Source organism: Pogona vitticeps, chromosome 3 (assembly GCF_051106095.1).
Source record: "Pogona vitticeps strain Pit_001003342236 chromosome 3, PviZW2.1, whole genome shotgun sequence".
NCBI classification, from domain to species: Eukaryota; Metazoa; Chordata; class Lepidosauria; order Squamata; family Agamidae; genus Pogona; species Pogona vitticeps.
In genome coordinates, this window is record NC_135785.1 from 52,227,126 (window position 1) to 52,251,383 (window position 24,258).

Below are 24,258 nucleotides of genomic sequence, written 5' to 3' on the forward strand. Positions count from 1 at the left end.
ATTTTTAATTACTCTGTGCTGCAACACTTAGATTAAATGTAAAGGGGGGGGTTGTCTTGTCTGAAGTGCTGATTAAGAAACTGTCCACAGCTAAAACTGTGGACTGGGATATTTAAGGAACAGTTTTTGCCGGTTCCAGCCAGCTAGCCTGTTAGCTCCCCTCTGAGTTCCACCCTGCTCTGGGTTTCCATAGCCTAGTGGGGATTTTAACCCAGGTCTCCTGAGTCCTAGTCCACCACTCTATCTGTTGTACCATTCTACTACAAATGTACTAAACCTTCACAGCTACCCACCCAGTCAAAGCATTCACTCAGCTTAATCCCAAAGTTTCAAAAGACAGAGCTTTGGTCCTGCAGATATCAAACTGACGTTAATCTGCCATCCTGGCCATTCATCATCACATACTAGCTTAACTGGGTGACAAGATTTCTTCTTGTTTTCCCATATGCTGGGTTAAGTTGCATGACCTCAAAACATGTTACTGCTTGACGCAGAACAGCAAAAGGCACCCCACACAAGTCAAGGCGCCTAGTACTTAAAGGCAGTCAAATTATATTGGCACCAGTGGCAAAGCAAACAAATAAACAAACACATCTCCAAGGACTTTTAGAAATAAAAGAGTAATTAGAACAAATCAAATGCTAACAAATAGATAACCAGCAATATGTGCTTCCCTTTCATGATACCTGACATATGTTGTTGATAGTGCCTGCCTCCCTCTGCTTTACAGTAGAGCCATCAACTCTGATTTAATTTAAAAAAAAATCCTAGATCATGGGAAAGTTTGCCCTTGTTCTTTGCCTGGATTTCAGAGCATACCTATTTCTCAATATGGGTTGGACTGGCATTGCAAACTTAGCTCACAGAGTTGCTAAGAGGAGGTCACTGAAGATCTGGGGCTAGGAGATGATCAAAATCAGTGGGTTTGGTAGAAGGAAGGAGGATTCGGTTGCAAAATCTCCAGTTGGAAAGCCACCCCCCTACCTTAAAAGGAATGTTTATCTGCCTCTGCAGTAAAGAAGCTTCTGTATTTGGGTACTTCAGTCCTTTCAGTGTTATGGAGATTCATTCATTCATTCATTTAGTTTTTATACCACCCATCTATCAATGGGTGGTATAAAATGGGCAGTATACAGAAAGTAAAGCAAAAAATCATAAAACATATTCTAAAATACAAAGAATGGGGGGGGGGGGGGAAATAGGTGTCAAGAAGAACCAGTCTTCCTCCTCCACGCATATAATCAATTGAGGAGCAGCCAATCTTTAGCTGGCTGCTCCTGCACTGCCCCACCCGCATTTAGAAACTGAAGTCCTTTCCCTAGTAACTGGTAAGGAACCCTTCAGTTCTTTCCTTTACGGTTCAGTCCAGCGTCGCCCGCTCCAGGCTGTATCTTGCACTGGCAGTGGCAAACATCGAAGGGAAGGGAAGCAGGAGCTGGGGCGGGGCGGCGGGGGGGGTTGAATGGAAAGTGCAACAGCCCTCTCTGACTCTCACTGGTTGGTACAGATCTTGGCGACTGCAGGATGGAGATGAGGTGAGAGAGGCAGGATCTGACTTGGGAGAACTGCTGGGGAGAGGATGCAGCACCTTAAGAGAAAGAGCAACTGCTGGCACCTCTTCCTTCTCCCCTCCTTCACTGCCTTAATCCTCACAGGAAGCTATGATTAGGTGTGTGCGGGCAGCTACCGATGAGTACAACATTCCCCATCCTGGATGTTGGTTTCCACGCTTAACCCGGAGAGCCCTGCCACAGGTGTCCACCAGCATCGTATGCAAAGTGCGTAAGAGGCAGAGCTCCTCTACCCCTGGGACCTCCTCCTCCCCGATCCCCGACTTATCCCTGCCAGGCACTGCCATGTGCTTCCTCGGTGTTCAGGGAAACACACTCGGCTCGCGGCTGAACTCAGCAAGATGCCTTTCTCTCCTAACAATCCGCTGCCTTGTCTTCCGTTTCAGCCGGGCCACCTGCCACTAGGGAAGAACCAGAGCGGGGGGGGGGGAGTTGATTTCCGAGTGAGCGGTGGGATTCTCTTCAGTCCCAAACACTCCCCGGTTTTGAACCCGCTACCTTCCGTTAGCCGGTACACAGACACTGCCAAAGTCAGCTGGCACAAGGAGATAACACGGGGCCTTCTACAAACAAAACACGGAGGACCTGATGCCAGAGCAGTCCGCGTTAGGGAAGGTCACGGGTTAGCCAGAAACCGGTGGTTCCTGCCGCATTGGCCAGAAGGCAGGGAGACGACCAAGCAACCCCGCGCGCCTGTACGAGGAGAGCCGGCTGACAGCCGGCTGGTATAGAGCTCCACACAGCCTCCAGGGCCGGTGCGTCCTGCTCTTCCCCGCGCCGCTCACCTCGGTTGCCATGTTGTTCCAGCGTGGCTGCTCTACGCCGCTCCTGCGCCAGGGAGACCGAAGGGGAGGCAGGAGTAGCTGGCTACGGAAGACGCCTGCCGGCCCGGGAAGCCGTCCGGAGGGCGCTGCCCCTGGTGCTGCAAGCGAAGGAAGCGAGCGCTGGAATCCCGCAGCGGCTGCCGGCAGGGAAGGCAGGAAATGAGGCTGCGCCGGAGCGGCGGTGGCGGCGTGCTGGGAAAGGGGCGCGCAGAGTGCGGCTGGCGCTGTCCTTGGTGCTGAAACCTATTACAGTATTTGAGGGAGAAGAGCGGGGGCGGGGGCAAGCACCCCACCTAGCGTTGGCCGCGGGGCTGGCTCCCCATTTCCCAGCACTATCCTATCAGTTGGTAGCTGCCGGTTCTTTCTCCCTCCTCAGCCTCATCAACAGCGGAGGCTTGCTCAGTGACTGGCACCACCACAAGAGGAGGGGGTGGGCTTCCAGTGGGAGCCGCATCCCCCCAGGGTGTCCCCAAGCTGGATGGAATGCCGGGATCCCGGTCCGCACAGGGACCGGTAGAGGCGAAGCTGCACAGAAGGACTCAGGCAATGTGCATTTCCTTCTTGTCCTCCTGGAGCCAGCATGTGAGCTATCTGGGCATTTGCCCATTTTTGCTGCTAGCCAGCAGATAGCACAGTGCTTTGGACAGTAGGATGAGTCTGTCATATACTCTCCCACCCTCTACAAAGGCAGCACTGCTGATCAGCAAACACTGGTACAAACTGCCACATAACTCTGCCCCCTTCATCCCAGAGTAAGAAAGGAATGATGTAATTCACTACAATAATATGCACTAGGGGAACAGAAACGTCCTCCAGGAGCAGGTAGGACAGATCTGCATCATAGTTATCCTCCTGATTGCTTGGCCACAACTGCTCCCTTTGGGTTCATCTTCAGACTAAAGCCATCCAAGGATAACAGTAGGGGTTTTGGCTCTGAAAGCTTCCTGTGCACTTCAAAGTAAACCAGGTTTCCTCCTTTTGGAGGGAATGAAGTCCCCCAGGAAGGCACAAATAAATATAGATTTTTTTAAAAAAACTGTGAAATTCAAGACATCTATTTGCATCCCTTCTTCCTCAGTTTTAAAGCTTGGTTGCCTTAGATAACAATCAGCCAATGTTCGGTTGGGAAAATTCAAAACTACCCTCCAGTCTCTTGGACTGTGCTGCCTCCTCCTTAGCCTTTTAATGTTCCGGTCTGAGAGGGTTTCTGTCCCACAAGAGTTTGGTTGAAGGGAGCATTTCAGTTTCACATGACTGGAATTATTTTTCTTCTGTTTTTGAAAAGACAGGAGCTCTTTTGTTCTCAGGATGCCCCCTGGCCCACAATATCTCTGTCCGCAAAGCCTCTTCTTTCCTTGTGCATTCCCTTTCGGACGACAGCACACAGTCCCTAGATAATCTCCCTCACCAACCCAAAGATTCACCAACATCACATAACCTCTCCTGTGCAACAACATTCAACAGTTTCCTTCCATTACTCGTTTCTCAAGGATTACCCATGTCTTCATGTCTCTACCTTCTCTGTCCTTTTTCTTAGGCCCTTGCCTTCTCCGCCTGTCTTTTCCTTAGATTTGTCCATCCATTGTCTGTTTCACTCTGCTCTGTGCTGCCCCATTCTCCCTGTTCCTCTTGAGGCCTCCTGGCCTTACTCAGTTGCCTTATTCTACCACGTGTCTTTTCCTGGATCTGCACAAAATCATAACATCTAGAGCCAAGGAAACATCAGATTTGATGTGGAAAAAAAGCCACATTCAGCAGTTTATATCAACTTTTCAAAGTGAGTAATGATCAGTCCTTTGCTTGACATAAGAAATTGATTGTGTAAGTGGTTCCCAACCTGTTTCAAGTCATGACCCACTTTTATAATAGGCAAGTAATCTGTGACACACACACAGTGCCATAAAATCATTCTTTCTTAGAATGTTCCTTTCTCTCTCAAAGGCCCTGCTTCTCATACGTACAATACATGCTAACTTTAATATCCCCCTCCAAAAGATCAAGGAAGAAACTATACTGTATAACAAAGCCTACAAAACATATAAAGCAACCCATGACCCTCCAACCCAAGGAACAATATGCACTGCTGAAAAGCCTGTCGCTCGTGGATGAGCTGTTCATGTTTCCACCAACAGTAGGGATGTGTCAGAATCAGTGGCATTGCAACTGCTCATGATGTGAACATAAGAGGAGCAGCAAGTACCTGAGAAGCTGCTAGTGGTACTGGCCTAAAGACCAATGTGAGACTTGATGTTTAACACCTGCAATTATCTGCAGAGCACTTTCACTGTGGAATTGTTTCAGCTTCTTTTATTGATACTATCCTGTGCAAAGCACTCCAAGTTGTCATTTGTAAATCTTTGTATCTGATATGGGGTTCTTTTTCCAAAACTGAAGAATTAGGAAGGGGGGAAGTAAGACCGCATTTTGTAAACCTCTGCTAAAATATTTCTGATTACCTATAATTCAGTGGCCAAAATCCTGTTGCACAATTACATGTGCACAACTCAAAGCTGCATCTGCAGTAGTTGCATAACAGCTGAGGCAGAAATGCAAGCCCCTACGCATTTCCACTGGTGAATGCACAAAAGGTCACATGTCCCCAGCATGACCAATTGTACAATGGCAGAGGCAGAAGTGCTTCAAGGACTGCGCTTCAGCCATTGTGCAGTCTTAGGCTGGGAACATGTGACCAACTGCACAACCGTACACCACAATCCCTTGTTGATGGATGTAACACCCAGCACATTTGCACCAGCATAACTTTATGTTACACTGGCATGAACAGGATACTGGCCAGTCCAAGCACCAAAACGTCCAGAAGACTGAACAAAAAAAAAACAGATAATAAATTCTATGCAGGCAACTGGCACTCTTCAAAAAGAAAGGGAGAGGTAGGATGGCTGAAGAGTGATGCACTGGGATGCTTTGACCTCAGGGGGAGGAAGCACACATGGGAAGGAAAGCAGGTTTGGTGAAGTCACTCCCTTTTAGGCCCAGGGACAATAATGAAAGGCCCTACAACATCAGTGCTCACTCCAAGAGGATGCCAAGGACGATCCTACCATAATTTCTGGCAGGATGAGTGAGGAGGACTGCAGGATTATCAACTATGAATAAAGATGACTTTAAAACATTTCAGGTCTCTACTATTTGGTTATCAAACCATGCTTCTGCTTTAGTAACCCTAGGAAAGGTCATTAGAATTGACTTCTCGGCACATTATTATTATTATTATTATTATTATTATTATTATTATTATTATTATTATTATTATTATTATTATTATTATTATTATTATTATTATTATTATTATTATTATTATTATCATCATTATTATTATTATTATTATTATTACTACTACTACTACTACTACTACTACTACTACTACTACTACTACTACTATCGTTTTACTAATCCAGACCAATACATACTTTGTGTGAGCAAAGAGTGGCTGCAAATGACAGTCATCTAGTGGAACAGACGACATACTACATGTAAATGTGCATGCGTCTTGTCCTCTGATGGCCACAGATTTCACAATTACTGTGCATCAGCAATTCAGAGTAACTAATGATAAAGTGATTATTCTCTGCGCTACACACCTAGTATGGTGTAGTGGACAAGGCAATGAACTAGAAGACTTAGGGTCAAAACCCTGCTTAGCCTGTGGAAACTCATGAGGTGAGGTGAAGCCAGTAAAACCATCCCTTAAATATCACAGTTTAAAAGCCCTCTTAGAGTGATTATAAGTTGGTTCCAACTTGATGGCACACAATGCACACCTTCTCCCCTGTTGTGCTTACCATCTCAGTTGCCTACTCCATGTCTACCTACATGTTTAGCATCTTTAAGTGTAGTACAGATGTGCACCTGGAAATATATAGGACATCCTGCATAAGTCAGGTCATAGCCACTTCATTGTGCTGGGCCAGGATCCAACTTCGCAAATTTCAACTGACATCACTGAAAGGACCAAATACAAACCAAAGAAATTATTCCTTCGCGGTTTTCATTTCCTTCAATGATTTTGCTGACATTTAAAAACAGATTTCCTTGCAGGACATATAGCTTGCCCTTGGGAAGGAAACATGCCTCACAAATCACTTGTGGTACTCAGTGGAAAGAGGAAATTGACAACATCAGTGCTTTATGGCAAGCAATTACACTTGCTGCCTAATGGGCTCCAGCCAATCCTTTTAGGTCATGACTGCTTCTGATGCCAGACACACTGTGTCTTGCCAAAAAAGGAACCCGGCTGAGTGACAGCAACCATCATAGCATTTAAAAGAGGAATCTGGCATATGTTTCAGTTAATAATAATTGTGTGCCATCAAATCAATTCTGATTTGGGGCAACCCTTTTCAGAGTTTTCTAGATGGAGAGTATTTAAAAGTGGTTTACCATTCCTTTCTTCTTGGGGCATCCTGAAACTGTGCAGCTTCCCCAAGGCTGCACAGGATGGCTCTTCTGGACACACAGTGGGGAATTGAGCTTCCAGCCTCTGGATCTGCAGCCAGAAACCTCACTCACTGAGCCATCCAGCTAACATGTTTTTACTTAAAGGGACAGAAATACAGAGCAGTCATTGCAAAGACCATTAAAAACAAGAATGACAAGGACTAACAATGGGTATCTCTTTACCCCAAACTTTCACAATTATACACAATACACAAAATATGCGATTTTTAAAAACTGAACAGTTTTGTACTTCTCAACAGTGCTGTGAATAACAGAAATTTAAAAGACAAAAAATTTAAAAATAAAAAGAAATTTAATAACCATTTCATTGGAGCACTGTTGCCTTCAATTGTGTGAAATACAAAATATTGTATCTGATTGCTTTATAAACTGGAAGGAAAAAAATATTTATGCCTATATATGTTCCTTTCCACAGTGAGAGAGGAAATGGCACGTATCTGTAGTCTGTGCACTGGATCCCTTTCAATATTAGCTCTACTAATTAATCAGGCGGCAAATTGCAACTATAACGGAAGCTTTAGTTGATTAACCTACCAAGAAAATTGATTAAAGCTCACAGCTCTGGCTGATACTGATACAGCTATTATCAGTCCTGTTTAATTTGCACATGGCATGAGCGGGCTGGCTTTTACATCAACTCTACAGCAATGAGAAGCAGTACAGCTGACCCAGCAACTTCCCTACATTGAATTTTTTTTTTAGAATGTACAGTACCTATATCATTAAAGAGACATAACAAAGAAAATCATTAATATGGGTTGTACAACTGGAGTTGCAAACAACTAGCCTCAAAGAAACGAAGAAACTTCTCTGATGGGTACCATTTCGGTTGGCATGGGCAATCTGTGGCATGCAGGCATTTAACAACTCCTGTTATCCCTGACCATTGGCTGTCCTAGCTAGGATGATGGTCATCTGGCTGCAGATTCTTCTGTATTAAGGTAACAGAACAGCATAAAGGCTGACACAGATACATACCCTTAGTAGAACAATTCATAAGAGATTGTTCAAACAGCATCAGACATTGGATCAAATCTTGTTGCTCAGCATTGTAAGTCAGAAATAGAGCAGGCCCGTTGAATCAATGGAAATTACAGAGGAGTTGACACATTAAATTCCTACTGATTCAGTGAGCTTACCCCATTTGCAACTTACTACACTAAGCAACATAATTTCAACCAATGAGTTGAAACAACACTACGACTATAAATTGGCACAGGCGTCCTAGTTGCATCATTAGCTAAGATAAATAGGAAATATTACCAATATAGACATTTTCAGCCCCTTGAAAGGCTACTATTAAATATGGTGGGCAACGTGGGCCCTCCATAGCTTTGTATTACAAGTACCATAATCTTTCACCATTGCCTACACTGCCAAGGGATGATGGGAATTGTAGTACAACAGCATCTGAAGGTGCCCACCCTTGGTGTAAAAGATAGGTGCCACAGACAGTATGTGTGTTTCAGTTATGATGTTGCATGCACAACCAAGGAAATGGCCTAGATCTGTCTCAGAAATATATTTTCTCATCGTGATAGCACAAGAATGTACAGAATGAGTCTGTCAGAGACTGATCACCCATAAGGCAGGAAAAACAATTTTAGAAAGGAATTATAAGAACTCAAGAGGCCTTGAAACATAAAATAATTCTCTGATGGGAAAGAATTGTTCAATAAATCAAAATATTCTGCAGATGATTTCAATTTTATTTTGGCTTTTTAAACTGTACTACTCCATGTTATCCTCCCTGTGGGTAAGTGCAGCATATGCCTGCATCCCACAAGGCAGCCCAAACCGTCAGATTCAGTTTATGGGATGTGATTTCATTTTCCCCAGCAGTCATATGCCTGCTTTGTTCCTTTTTGCCTTGCTGGAGTTCAGTTATTGGACTAGCGATGCTTTCAAAAGAGAGCTTCTTTGTTTCAGATAGCATCATGTTTCACAGTTTCCATATAGTAGTAATCACCCCTTGCCAGTGCTGGATTTATCTCAAAATTAGTAAACTAGAGTTTAGAGCTTCAGATTATTTAAAAAAGGGTTGCTAAATAAAAAAAAACGAATCGTTTCATGTTTTACATAATTTGCAGGACAATATAAATTTGAATGGGTGGAACAGCTTCCAGGGTTCTCTTAATCATGAGTTTAGGGCCTCAGTTTGACTTAATCCAAGCCTGCCCGGACCTGGTTAGAGCCTTCAGTATTAGCTGAATCAGGCTGCAGCAATAAGGCAGTCCAATTGTGGTGCGTGCCAAGAATCAGACACTTATGACCTCTGACAGGACCAAAACATCAAAGCAGGATGATGAGTGTAAAACACTCCTCTTGCAGTTATACCAAAAGATATTCAAGTGGAAAGAGCAGCAGTTTGGCCACCCCAGTTCCATTACATAGCCCTCCCACTCAGGAGTCCTTCAGATGGGTTATCCAACTTCCATTATCCATGATGACAAAAGACAATATATCAGGAAATCAAGGAAGGTTGCTCTAACAATAGAAAAGAGACAATGTTTATGTCATCCCAGCAACCCATCCTGATTCAGAAACCAACTGAGGTCACCAGTCTGTAGGATCCTTTATAATCCTACAAGAGAATATGGTAAACCCACTGCTTACTATATTCACCCGCAAGTATGGAAAACTGATGCCTAAAATCCCCCAGATTCACACAGTTTGGGCTTCTGTGCCTAGCTTTGCTAAATATAGAGCTGACAGACTCTCCCCTTTCCTGTTTCTATAGCAAACACCCAGTGCCATGATCCCACTTTCCACACCTTTCTCTGCCACAATTATGTCAACCTTTCTCTGATGTCAACCAGGAACCCTCTCCCAGCTGGCAAAAGGGATGCACTGCTGTGTTTCTATGGCAACACTTCTGCCTTGGGATGTATGAATAAAATTTTTACACTTGCATATTCACATTGGTCTGCCTGCCACTCCATCCTTGGAGCAGAAGTAAAACTCTTAAGCTCTGCTATATCACACCTCAGTCCTTTTTCTCTGGAATAAAACTGCACTGAAAAGCATCCATGCCCTGGGTATCAATATTTCAGCTGCCCACTTTCTCGTACATAGCAACTAGTGGCTGTGGTACCTCAGAAGACAAACTCTCTCATGCATGCGCTGGCAAAGTAAGTTTGTCCTTAATGCATGGACAGCAGATATATTAAGAAGCCATCACTTATGACTCCCATTTCATTGTCAAGATCTCAGAAAAGCCCTGTGGGATAAAGAACTAAACAACACAGAAATGAAGATGCCGCAAACTCTGATTCCAAGAAGAGGCTGCACTGCCACCTTAAGGGATCAGTTTGGAGATGACAGCCTTCTACTGGATTGCAGGGCTCAGCCTATCCAAAGCTGGTCTGCTTCACTTGTAAAAGATTACAACCCTCATCATCCTCGACCAATAACAGTATTGGCTGGAGATGATAGGACTTGCAATCCAACTCATTTGGAGAACACCAAGTTAGAGAATACTAAACTAGAAGATCCAAAAATATTTTAGATGTATTCAACTGGTGGGTAGATCTCTTCATTAGATCTACATGAAGCAGAAGGCAGCATCTGAGACTATCTAGCATCATGACACACCTGACTATTGGGATGTGCATTGCTTAGTGGTATTGATTCCGGGTGGCAGAGGAGTTTTTAAGCAGAGATTGTTCCCATCTTTATAGGTCATTGTTAAACAGATAACGAAGACCTCACTTAAGATGTTCAACATATAAGTCATGGGCTGTACCTCTGATCTGGTACAACGTCTCCTCAGCTGGGCCCCTTTCAATGCAGCAAAGGATAAAATTTCACATTTGGGGTGCTTTTAGGTTCACAGCTCTCCCACATCCTAGAAATGATTAGGCACATGAGAACAGAAAGGACTCAAAAGGGAAATGTTCAGACCCAGCCTGGCCTGACTTAATAGCATATGCTCAACCTTTTAGGCTCTGAAGGGTCTCTTTAAAGTTTCTCATTTGGTATGCCAGTAAACTACTCAAGAACTTTAAATTCCATCAGCAGAATGGCTCCTTCTATGTTTGCCTATAAATATGCACCCCCAGCTGATCTTTTTCAAAGATAGGAGGAAGGACTGACTGGGTCATTCATTTACCTGCACCTACTAATTAACTCCCCCTTCCTTGAAATCAGACACAAACTGTAGAGACAGATATGATCTTGCTGTCTGTAGGATGTAATTGCATTAAATGAAGAGGGGAGAATATTTAGCCAGGAATCCTCCTGGAGGAAAAAAGCTCTTCTGGGATCTTCCAGCCCTGTGTGCATCCTTGTCTTCTGCCTAAAGCTATTGCTATGTTGTATTATTCCATCCATCACTCACACCAGAGACAGAAAAACCAACATGAGCCACAGCTTGTGTAGGACTGGGAGGGAGCCAGTGAAGCAGCAGTTTTGTATCCAATTGAATCCACTATGGCACTGTGGGGTGCATCATCTGCCAAAATACATAGACCATTGCAGATGATGTTTTAAAAAAAGCCACAACAGGTGATCCTCCCGTACACATAGTACACAATCCTCATCAAGTCATTGCAAGAATCATTCACCAGGGTACACAGAAAGAATCGTGCTTAGATCTCCCAAGGAGGATGGTCCCAATATGATTCTGAACTGTTTCCCCAGCCCCACAGCCAGGAAGTAGCTGAGCCTCAATGCGAAGTCTTACACTGTCCCAGAAAGCTCCTGGCTTTCACATCATACTGACAATGGCCAGCAACTTCCTTCAATTCAGACCTGCCAAGTTACTTGAAGAGAGGCCAGAAGAGCCTCAAAACAAACAAATGCAGATCCCGACAAGTATGTTTTCCAACTGTGTGATTTTGCCAGACATGAAAAGTCCATCTGACACCAACTAATTTCCTTCCTTGTGTTTTTAAAAAATCAAATCCATTTCCCAGTCACTCTAGGGAAGGGATCTGATGGCCAGAATCCTCTTAGTGATTTGTGCTTTTGTAAGGAACAACAATTATAGGGGACTGGAATGCTAAAGTAGGGAGTCAAGTGATAAAAGGAACAACAGGAAAGTTCAAAATGAAGCAGGGCAAAGGCTAATAGAGTTTTGTCAAGAGAACAAGCTGGTCATCACAAACACTCTTTTCCAACAACACAAGAGGCAACTCTACACATGGAAAGCATCAGATGGGCAATACCAAAATCAGATTGATTATATTCTCTGCAGCCAAAGATGGAGAAGCTCTATACAGTCAGCAAAAACAAGACCTGGAGCTGATTGTGGCTCTGATCATCAGCTTCTCATAGCAAAATTCAAGCTTAAACTGAAGAGAGTAGGGAAAACCACTGGGCTAGTCAGGTATAATCTAAACCAAATCCCTTATGAATACCCAGTGGAAGTGAAGAACAGATTTAAGGAACAACCTCAGATATTCAGATGATACCACTCTGATGGCAGAAAGTGAGGAGGAATTAAGGAAGCTTGTAATGAGGGTGAAAGAGGAGAGTGCAAAAAACGGTCTGAAGCTCAACATCAAAAAAAACTAAGATCATAGCCACTGGTCCCATCACCTCCTGGCAAATAGAAGGGGAAGATATGGAGGTAGTGACAGATTTTACTTTTTTGGGCTCCATGATAACTGCAGATGGTGACAGCAGCCATGAAATTAAAAGACCCCTTCTTCTTGGGAGGAAAGCGATGAGAAACCTAGATAGCATCTTAAAAAGCAGAGACATCACCTTGCCAACAAAAGTCCAAATAGTCAAAGCTATAGTTTTTCCTGTAGTGTTGTATGGAAGTGAGAGCTGGACCATAAAGAAAGCAGACCACCAAAGAATTGATGCTTTTGAATTGTGGTGCTGGAGGGGACTCTTGAGAGTCCCCTTGACTGCAAGGAGAACAAACCTATCCATTCTGAAGGAAATCAACTCTGAGTGCTCACTGGAAGGACAGATCCTGAAGCTGAGGCTCCAATACTTTGGCCATCTCATGAGAAGAGAAGACTCCCTGGAAAAGATGCTGATGTTAGGAAAGTGTGAAGGCAAGAGGAGAAGGGGATGACAGAGGATGAGATGGTTGGACAGTGTCATTGAAGCTACCAACATGAATTTGACCCAACTCTGGAAGGCAGTGGAAGACAGGAGGGCCTGGCATGCTCTGGGCCATGGGGTCACGAAGAGTCGGACATGACTAAATGACTAAATAGGAACAAGGAACAATACATATGTTTTGGTGGCAAATGGTTGCTCATTAACAAGGTGTAGGTTGTGTTTTTAAGCATGCACTACATGTTTAAGATCACAAGAGTACCTTATTAATGAATGGCAACATGCCACCAAGAATTACATCATTTCTCTTACCCAGGCAAATTGTCAAGAGGATTCTGGCCAGAGGAGCAAGGTAAATGTAAATGTCCTGAAGAGCTATGGGCAAGAGAGGAAGAGAACTGGGTGGTGAGATTACTTAGTAGGCTATCAATGCAGCCTGAAGCTTGGATTAAACATACACACCACTGGAGTAGATGCTCATTTATGAAAGCATCTCTGGGGGACAGAGAACAGGAATTCGTCTGAAAGAGACATGATTACTTCATGGTACGCACCAGATGTGACCATGACCTTGAGGTGCAAGGTGCAGTCTGGGGCCCTGAGACCTACTGTGGACTGTACCAACCTCTGAGGCAAAAGTAGAAATGGACAGAAGTCCCTCTCAGTTTTGTTCTGGCAGTATTGGGCAGTATGCCTTGTTTTAAAGGCAGACCACTGATCCTGGAATCTTCCAGAATCAGCAGTTCTAATTTTTTTAGTTGACAACATTCGGAAGGTATGGAAAATTGGCCCCGTAAGGCTGCTGTGGACCACAAGTCACGTAACTGCCATCCTGGTGTGTACACACACACACACACACACACACACACACACACACACACACACACACACACACACACACACACACACACATTTTGTTTGTCCCACATTTTTTCGTATGGCCCTCCAAGCCTTGTTTAGTTGGACTACATCTCCCACCGACCCCAAGCAGGTAAAGGTAAAGGTTCCCCTTGACAATTTTTTTGTCCAGTCATGTTCGACTCTAGGGGGCGGTGCTCATCCCCGTTTCCAAGCCATAGAGCCAGCGTTTTGTCCGAAGACAATCTTCCGTGGTCACATGGCCAGTGCGACTTAGACACAGAACGCTGTTACCTTCCCACCAAGGTGGTCCCTATTTATCTACTTGCATTTACATGTTTTTGAACCACTAGGTTGGCTGGAGCTGAGACAAGCAATGGGCGCTCACTCCGTTGCGTGGATTCGATCTTACGACTGCTGGTCTTCTGACCCTGCAGCACAGGCTTCTGCGGTTTAGCCCACAGCGCCACCACATCCCTGGCACAACCAGTAATGAGGGTTCATGGGAACTGCAGTCTCCCATATTCGACAGGCCCATATGTTACCCATTTCTACTCTAGTTAAATGTTTTGTGTATTTCTAAAGTGTTTTGGGGGGAAAAACGGCAAAACCTTTAGATCAAAAGTACTAGAAGGAGAAAGAATTTCCAGACAAAGCCCTTTTCCAACCTTGTTAAACTATATAAAGGGGCATTCCTTTTCTTTCCATCTGATTGGCAGATGGAAAAGTTTCCCTTCATTTAGTTTGCTTGTATGGTATATTTGGAAACGATGCAGAGTAGTTTTCACTAAGTCAGTGAGCCTATAAGCATTATCAATCACTCGATCAATCAATCAATCAACGTTCTGGAGAAAGAAGGACATCTGTGACCAGCCTCTTGGGCTGATATACAGAACAGATGAATTGGAACTGATTGCAGTATTTGAATCAGGGTGCAAGTAATACTACATTCAGGAGTTATCAGGTCTCGTGTTTGCTGTTGTTTTTTCTTTTGATTTAATAATTTTGATTGTCTTGTTTTTGCTTTCTTAATTGTTAGATCCATTTTTAAGAAACTTCTGCTTTTAACTGTGCTGATCATAGGTTTCTATGCTGTGCCTACTGGAGGCCATGCGATTGGGAAAGCTGTGTCTTTGCCTGTTTGCAACAGTGAAACTAGAGCTGGACTTCTCGGTGAAAATCCACAAACAAATACACAGTAAACGGTCATCAAAAGATGAGCGGGTGATGGCGGCAGCCACGATCACTGCCCAGTAGTAACAGCCTAATCTCAATGGCTCTGATGTTTCTCGGCCTGACCCAACCCTCTCTTTCCTCTCTATTTGTTATTTATACAAATATTTTTGCAGCCAGTGAGCAACCTGCCAGGTGTGTGCATAGTTGCAGATGCCCATTTTATTATTTTGATTTTAAATATATGCCATCCTAAATATCAAAATGGTGCTTATTGTCAAGTAAATATTTTTAGCATCAGGACAGCAGAAGCAAGTTCTGTTTTATTCATGTAGTCATGATGGCACTAGGATTTACAGAATTTAAAATGCAAAACAGTGCTCCCCCCAGTGTATTCATTTTTATTAAGGTTGGCAAACAGTCTAGTTTGCTTGTTTGTTTGCTCTGTCATGTCAAGAAAATGTAGAAGCACTTGTGAAGCACGGAAGGGATAAGGAAGAGAAATGCAGCAGTGTGCCTCCCAACTGAAGTAACCGTAATATACTTGTCTGTCTGGGTCTAAAATTAACTAGCTGCACCACTGCTTGCTTAAGGAAACTTCTACCTCATCCATGAGTTTCTCATCACTGTTTTCAAAAAGTCTTCCAAAAGCTATCAGTAAAACCAATGGAGACAGACAAATTGCAAGAAAATACAGCCCCGGAGTCTCAAACAATTGGGGGGTGGGGTGGAATCTTCAGCAGAGGTCAAACAAATTTGGTTTAAAAGCTGGATTGCCCTTACCTGTCACTCAATTGACAACAAAGTCAGGGAAAGCATTGTACTACAATCAGGTGCAACCACTGAGAAGGCCCTTTACCTGGTAGCCAAACACTGCACATAAGATGGTAGGAGCATCTGCAGAAGAGCTTTGGATAAAGATTACAGATTCATCCCTATATGGGAAGCTATATAGGGAACAAGACGGGGCTTCATGTCCCCTTGTTCCATTCCGACTTGAGCCCAGGAGGTTTTGGATTACAATCCAGAGGAATTTACAGCACTATTGTAACAGTGCCTGTATCATTCCTGACCATTGGCCATGCTGGCTGACATAGATGGGAACTGGAGTCAAACAATGTTTGGAGGGTCACAGCATCTTTGCTCCTGGATAAACACTGTATGACAGCAATTAAATCTAAAGCAGCACTTCTGTGAACTTGCTGGTAAACAGGCCAGTTTACAAAATGTGGCTGGTAACACAGGAAGCCAACGATGAACACAGAAGCTTGGTTACCTTGCCCATCATCTCTGTGATTCAGCTTTCTCTTGAATGGCTGGATGTTTCTCAAGCCGGGGAGCTGGAATTTATCACCCCATATGCACCGGGGGAGGTGAGAGAGGGTGTTCACAGGTTGTTGGGTTAGGCAGCGCTGAGTTATTTTTAGAGCTGGCACAGCACTGACTCAGTGTTCTGTTTATCCAGGATTTGTTCCATGGTCCTAGCTTGCATATAAGATGGCATAGCCTTTTCCTAGCATAATCCATCCCAGGTTTTATATTGGCCAGGGAGATAAGAGGGCACTTAGGGAAACAGCTAGCAGTTAGTTAGAATATATTGTACTGTACAGCATATAATTAAAGCTGTCTGCCAGCTTGGCCTCAAAGGCATATCATAGTTTCCGTGTCTTTGAAATCATTTCCTATCTTTTGGGACTGAGCAGCACATGACCATACTTGAAAGGGGGTATAGAGGGAGTGGGGGGGGGGAGATTGGAAGAAGGATGTGCTGATGCTAGAGAAGTCCCAGGACCTTGGTAAATTGCTGCCACTAAAATCAAGCAGCTCCTCAGGGAAGAAAGATTATGTAACGCCTCCCTTACAAGACCAAGGATAAGATGAGTTACTGTCCCTGCCCACTTGTTCCAAGGTTCATGGTAGTCATATCTGATGGTTACATCATAGAATCCTTTGTGTGTGTGTGTGTGTGTGTGTGTGTGTGTGTGTGTGTGTGTGTGTGTGTGTGTGTGTGTGTGTGTGTGTGTGTGTGTGTGTGTGTGTGTGTGTGTGTGTGTGTGTGTGTGTGAGAGAGAGAGAGAGAGAGAGAGAGAGAGAGAGAGAGAGACTTCTACATTGAGCATCGAAATAACTAGTTATAAGCAATATAGTGGTCTGTAACTTTATTTCTTGGGTAACAAGTCATGTAAGTAGTAGTTAAAGTTACTTTTTAGGTACTAAATAATATATGAATTGTTTAGATGCAAGGAGTAAAACCTAGTTACTTTCAAGCATTTTGATAGGTAGGTTTTATGCTCTTCTCTTGTCAGTCCTAAGTGGCAAGGGAGTATTCTCTGGTTTTATCTTTTGCATTTGTATGAATTTCTCCCAGGTGCAATATCAGAATTGGCCACCAGAGAGTATAACCCTGTATTTATTTATTTATTTATTTATTTATTTATTTATTTATTTATTTATTTATTTATTTATTTATTGGCCTTCTGGAAACACCAATGCAATACAGTATGTCAATAGAGCACAAAATGTCAGTAGTTTTCGACTGAGTTTTTAATGAACTAGCCATGCTAATCAGACAAAACATAAACAAAACAAAACAAAAAAAGGACAAAACACTGTGGCATCTTAAAGACTAACTGCTATATTTAATGTGAGCGTTTGAGGATCAAGTACATTTTCTCATTAAAATTATTTGTACAATCTCAGCAGCGACAAAAATATGGAATACCCAACTCTGAGAAACAAATTCCTTTTAAAATTCCACATTCCAAGCTCTGCTTCTATGCAGGTAACAGCATGACATATGCATAGAATCATAGAAAAGAAGGGGCCTACAAGGCCATCAAGTCCAGCCCCCTGCTCATTGCAGGAATACAATCAAAGCATGTTTGCCAGGTGATTATCTAAGTTTTTCTTGAATGCTTCCAGTGTTGGAGCACTCCCCAACTCCCAAGGTAACTGGTTCCATTGTCATACTGCTCTAACAGTTAGGAAGTTTTTCCTGATATTCATCCAAAATCTGGCTTCCTTTAAATTGAGCCCATTGTTGTGTGTCCTGCACTCAGGGATGATCAAGAACAGATCTCGCCCCTCCTCTGTATGACAGCCTTTCAAAAATTAGAAAAGTGCTATCGTATCACCCCTCAGTCTTTTCTCAAGGCTAAACATGCCCAATTCTTTCAGCCTTTCCTCATAAGGCTTGTTTTCCAGCCCCCTGATCATCCTTGTCGCCCTCCTCTGAACTTGTTCCAATTTGTTAGCATCCTTCTTGAAGTGTGGTATCCAGAACTGGACACAATACTCAAGGTGAGGCCTAACCAGTGCTGAATAGAGGGGGACTAGCACCTATATTCGATGCACATTCTATGTAACATATGGTGATTGTATAACCTGGAGTGGGGGAACCAGCCATCCTGTGGATGCTATTGGACTCCACTTCTCTCAGTGCCAGCCAACATGCCAATGAAGAGGGATGATGGGCACTGTCATCCACCAACATCTATAGAGTCACATGTCCAGCAGCACCCAGATGTATTGTTATTTCATACATGATTTGGGAAAATGTGGATTAGGTAGTACTTGCCAGAGTACAGTGAAAAAGAGGTATATCTACAATGAGATTTTAAAAAATGTATGAAAATGTCTGAATTTAAAACATAACAGGTTGTTAGTCTAGAAAGAAACAGGATTGTTGCTTTCACGAATAACTATGATTTTCTGCCAGGACTGTTTCCCCCCCTGCACCCAGTAAATTGGCTTTAACAACACCTGGCAGATGGTGCTTTTTCCCAGGTGTCTCTACTCGACTTACTCTTGCCAAAGCATCCATATCAGGTGTCAAAGCAAAAGAAAGGGAATTTTAACCCTTGTGCAAAGAGTTAGAGATTCATATAAACTGCCTGTTATATGATAACCTGTCACCGCATGGAGGGCATGCCTGTCCTTCTGGAATCAAAGTTCTTTATTATTTAAACAGTAGATTTGCTACATGCATAGAGAATTCAGGGCACAGATCCAGGGATGTAGGTATGCCTATATTTGGTGGAAGGGGGGTGGTCAAAGCTGAAGAATGCTAATTTATATGCATAAATGCTAATTTTGAAATAATTACTAGAATTTATTTGAATTTCACAGAAGGCAAACCAGTTAATTTCCCATGTGAATCGCTCCAAATAAATTCTTCAGTTAATTTGCACTTCCTTCCCATATCAGCAGTTACTGTATTCTTTATTTGCAGCAATTTAATTGGAGAGAAACTACTTATAGTCCAGATAGGCGGGATATAAATTCAATAAATAATAATAATAATAATAATAATAATCTATGGTGGAGGTACAAATTAAATAAAGAATTTAATTCTCACACAAACCCTGCCCTAAATAAAATTCCCATTCAATGAATTATCTCCGTCTTATATCACCACATCAACACCTCCAGGTTTATGTCGGGAAAAGCTACTATTTCTTTTGAAGAGGAATCAGAAAAATTAAACACTCTCTCCAAACTTTTTTTCTTGAGAGCTTGGGAAAGTTCCTTTTTTCACTTCTGTTTCCAGAATACAACAGTCAGGTTTGTTTCCCCCCCCCCTCTCTCTCTCTCTCTCTGTGTGTGTGTGTGTGTGTGTGTGTGTGTGTGTGCAATGCATCTGTCTTACACAATGGATAATTGGGACCTTAGTTGAGCCACTCTTATTACAGATGGGCGAAATGTTGCTTTCTAGGTATTATGAACTGCAAGTCCCATCGGCATTAGCTGCCATAGCCAAGGGCAGGGAATGCTGGGAGTTGCAGTACAACGCCATTGGGAGGGCCGCCCTTTATCCACCCCTGCACTTCATATTGCGGATGAAAGCTTACATGACTGAACATTCCTGCAGGCAAGAAGCAGAATCCCCAGGCTTAGAATACAAAGTATTGTGAAGATTATTTTTTTCTTTTCTACAGTATGATAGACTAGTTTTCTGTGAGTAGGATATTTCGACATGGGGAAGCATTTCTGACATGTCAATCAACTGTATGCAAAATAGACATGAAACTGTAAACCTGAAACATAGTGGGGATGATGAGGATTTTAAAAATTTATCCTGTGGATTGAAGTAGTATACTCTTAATACCTGAGATCAAGGTCAGAAGTAGATGTTTCAGATTGCCCATGACAACAAGAAAAAATTATTATCTAATAAAAGATACCTGAACATTCCAGCAGGAGGTTCTCTCAGATTATGCAAATGAGCTTGCTGTTTTGGTTATTGGTCTTGACTTAAAACATGAGATTGCTTTGAAGTTTGAATTCACAAACACAGAAAAACTGCCTCAACCACCTCTCTACACATGCTTTCTGGTATAATCATGGACTATCTCTAATATTTGTTTCCAGTCATCCTCTTTATTTCCTCCACAAGACAGGTCATCCATCCTTCTTCTGTTCTCTGTAGATCAGTGCTTCCTAACCTTGGGTCCCCAGATGTTCTTGGACTACAACTCCCAGAAATCCTGGCCAGCACAACTAGTGGGGAAGGCTTCTGGGATTTTCAGTCCAAGAACAGATGTTCTGTTCTTGGACAGATGTTGGGGACCCAAGTTTGGAAACCATTGTTGTAGATCAAGAATCAGAAGCTTATAACCCTCCAGATGTTGCTGTCTCCAGATGTTCCAATCAGTCTTCTTCATTGGCCAAGCTGGCTGGAGGCTGCTGGGAATGGTTGTCCAGTAACTTCAGAGGGCCATAGGATTCCCAGCCCAGCTGGAAATGAAAAGCAAAGCAAAGTGTGGTGCTTATATACTGCCCCATAGTGCTTCAAGCACTCTCTGAGCGGTTTACAAATTAATTATGCAGGCTACACATTGCCCCTCCCCCAGCAAGCTGGGTACTCATTTTACCAACCTCGGAAGGGTAGAAGGCTGAGTCAACCTTGAGCCGGCCACCTGGGATTGAACCCCAGTTCGTGAGCACAGTTTTGGCTGCAGTACAGTGGTTTAACCACTGTGCCACGAAGCTCTTCGTACAATGCTCATTTGAAATGTGTTTTATTTGCCTGGTTCCAGTACAGCAGAAGTACAACTATGATAAAACAGGACTGGGGAATATAAATTATGACATGTAATGTGAGAAGGCAAAAAATGGTGATGGCTGTCTCTAAAATTTTGTGAGCTTCCTTATCTTAAGTTTTCCTCTGTCGTTAGACTGCAATCCCCATTTTCTCTTGCCATCAGCCATGCTGGTTAGAGCTAAAACAGACTGTGGTTCAATGATATCTGGGGGACCACACATTGCTCAAACTTTGCCATATTCCACATTGTCGCCCAGGCTCACCATAGTTTCGCCTTCTGCTGAGCCTTGTGTCTGAGAGGGACCGTGTGGCATCCTCACACTGCTCACATGTAAGCTTTCGTTCCCTTTAGCTTTCATCACCACCTGCAGCTGCCGTCCCAGTTCATTAAACCCATTGTGGCCGGGCTGTCATCGACTGCCTGCTCAAGCCCTCTTCAAAGTGGCAGAGATAGAACAAGCCGTTTGGCGAGGAGCCTAGTCGCGGTACTCCAAAAGCAAGGAAAAGAGGGACTAGCTCTGATTGGACCATTTGAAAGGAGAACAACACAACAGCTACGCCAGAAGACAGCAGAAGCACCTGGAGATAAACCTTGACCTTTCCAAAAAGGCAACAGCTGTGTGTGGAAATGGCATCTCTAGAGACCAGCTTCTTTGTGAGTGGCAGATATGTTCAAATGCATGACCTTTGGAGGCTAATCTAAAGCAGGTTTCATGTCCTCTCCCCACACCTGAATTTGACATCCTCCATGGAGACATGGGGCAACAAGCATTTTTCATTCAGAGGTGGAGGGGAGAAAGGTGTAGATACTGTCATTTCTCATTATAGATCAACATAAGGACAGACATTACCTTTGGAAGCACTAGTTTTCTACTTGGTTTAGAATGGGTCGTCTTCATGAAGAAAACTAATGGAAGCAGAACCAGGAAGTGCTACTGGGCACAGTACTGTCAAACCCACGGCAGGGATGTGAACGACACAAACATTTACCAGGTGGAGGAATTCATAAGGAACCACCAAGAAATTATTTGAAGAGGAACACAGTCTGCTCAGAGAGAGAAATCTCCATGCAGTCCTGGGAGAGCTTGGAGGCCTACTAGAAGTCAACAGTGACCATGCTGTTGCCTACAATTTTACTTCTTTCACAAATGTCCCTATCCCAGGGACAACCAACATGAGGTCTTTCAGCTCCCATCAGCCCTAAATAGCATAGCTATTTGCAAGGGATTAGAGGAGTTGCAGCCCAACAATATCTGGAAGGTCACAGATTTCATGAACCACAACAATGCTAGTTTTGCTCTCTTAGGAGATTCTCGTAGCTGTAAGTTTCCACACAGTAACCTATGATGCTTTGCTGGCACGTGTCCTTACATGTGGTACAAAAAAGACTCCATCCATTTCATCTGTGAAAGCCTCAGTCACCAGGTGTGGTGATGACTAAAAGGGTAGAGATAAGATGCATCAATTGAATGAGTATCACCAAGCAGGATGGCTTCCTGAAAATATGTAGCCAGCTGAAGTCAGAAACACTATAGGGACTACACAAACCATAGTCTAGTCTGATAGAGCTCTTCTTATAAGAATGTTACAAGATATTAGTCATAAATTAAGCAAGATAATCAGGCATTTATCTTAATACATAATAGTGCTCAGAGCTAGGAGTGAACTATAAAGAACTGCAAGCTGCAGTAGTGCCCACATTGACTAATTAACTAAACTGCAGTGGTGAATATTTCTATATGTGTACATAGAACAGTAGAACTCAAGGTATGCCAAGAATCACTGAGTCAAACTTCCTGCTAATGCAGGAGATCCACAGTTAAATAATGCCTGCCAGATGGCCATCAAACCTGTCTTTTAAAACCTCCAGTAAAGAGTCCACCAGGGCCTCAATCAGTTGGTTTCATTATCAAACAGCTCTTACTATAAGAAAGTGCTTCCTAAAGTTTATTTTGAGTTTTTGTAAAATTAATCTGTTGGCTCGGGAGCAGAAGAAAGCAAGCTCAGTCTGTCATCCATAGGTCCGTTCTTCAGATATGGCTAGCAGATCATCTCTCAGCCTTCTCTTTTCCCAGTTAAGTACATCTGGCCCCCTCAACCATTGTTAATAGGCCTGGGTTTCCAAACCCTTTTGACATCTTGGTCAGCCTTAATCAACTGGGTATGCCAGCTGGTATTGCGAAGAATTGCAGCTCAGCAACATCTGAGGGGCCATATTTTGCCCTTCCCTGGAACAGAGGACTGGGTGGGGGAAACTAACAAGAGGAGGTTTTCATCAGTCATGTTTTTCTATCACAGGGGTGGCTTCTAGTTCAAATCAAAATTTAGGCAACTGATATGTCACCCAGAAGCTCTCCTATCCAATACCCAGTCCTCTATGAAATGGTTTGCGCCAGTTCTGTGCTAAGCTGAGCCAGGTTCTGAGTTCTACCCAGTGTGGCCTGTGTTGCAGCTACAGCAAAAGAGCAGGCAGCTGCTGCCACTAGCATCTCGGCACTGTTCTGAAGCTCTCTCCATTCCCACAGGGAGCTAGTCACAGTGCTGCCGGGGACCTAGTTTTAGCAAGAGCCCTAATCCCCAAAAGGATACCTTAGAGGGGCTTGCTGGCATCTGGTGTTGTCAATCCATCCAGCATCCTTTCTGGAATTTTCTTCTGCATGAAAAGCTTTCTGTTCATGCTCTCCTTGTTAGCTAGACCCGGCTAGCTGACAGGCAGCACATTATGTATGCAGCAGGAGAAGGGGAGGCATCCGAATGGCTGATATCCTAAAAGGCATGGGAAGATCTCCTTTACCCAAAGCCTGCAGCGCTGTGTTGCCTCACCTCATTCCAGGCAAGGGACTCCGGCTCGGTCCAAGGTGGAGAAGAAGCGAATGCAGTACGCAGGCTCCAAGCCTCTCTGCAGTCCCTTGACCAGAGCCAGCAAGGATTTATTAGTAGGGAAAACATGAGGTGCAGCAGCCAGGCATGGCAACAAGCTGGGTGGCCTCCAGCTGCATTTTGCTCCCCCAAAGTCAAGCTGAGTCTTGGCCAAGGAGACATTCCAGAACTTTAGGGAAGACAAGATTGCGGGTGTGTGTGAGAGGGTGAGTGTGTGCCATGAAGGTGAGGAGAGAAATGTGGGCACACCAGGTCGTGCATGTGGATACACAGAAGTAACAGGGCCCTTCTGAGGAACATTTAGCTCAGTTTAAGATTATGCCCCCTTGCTCACCTCACAGAGATTGCCTCAGACATGCCACTCACCTTCACAACCTCTTTGAAAAAGCCGTTCCCTGTCACTAAAGAAAGT

At 43.6% G+C, this 24,258-nt stretch overlaps 1 protein-coding gene across 5 annotated transcripts in view; it reads right to left on the bottom strand.

Annotated features, from left to right (window-relative positions):
* The window catches only part of GOLGA7B (golgin A7 family member B), a 54,552-nt gene that overhangs the window by 15,744 nt on the left and 14,550 nt on the right, over positions 1-24,258 (bottom strand). For 2 of the 5 annotated variants that reach the window (XM_078389403.1, XM_020812059.3), the window contains exon 1: positions 2,357-14,057. The exons of the other annotated variants lie outside the window; for them this stretch is intronic. In XM_078389403.1, coding sequence (XP_078245529.1) covers positions 2,357-2,368 — 12 coding nt within the window. In that variant the 5' untranslated portion in view covers positions 2,369-14,057. Of the gene's footprint in view, positions 1-2,356; positions 14,058-24,258 lie in introns of those variants that run through there. 5 annotated transcript variants of the gene reach the window in all.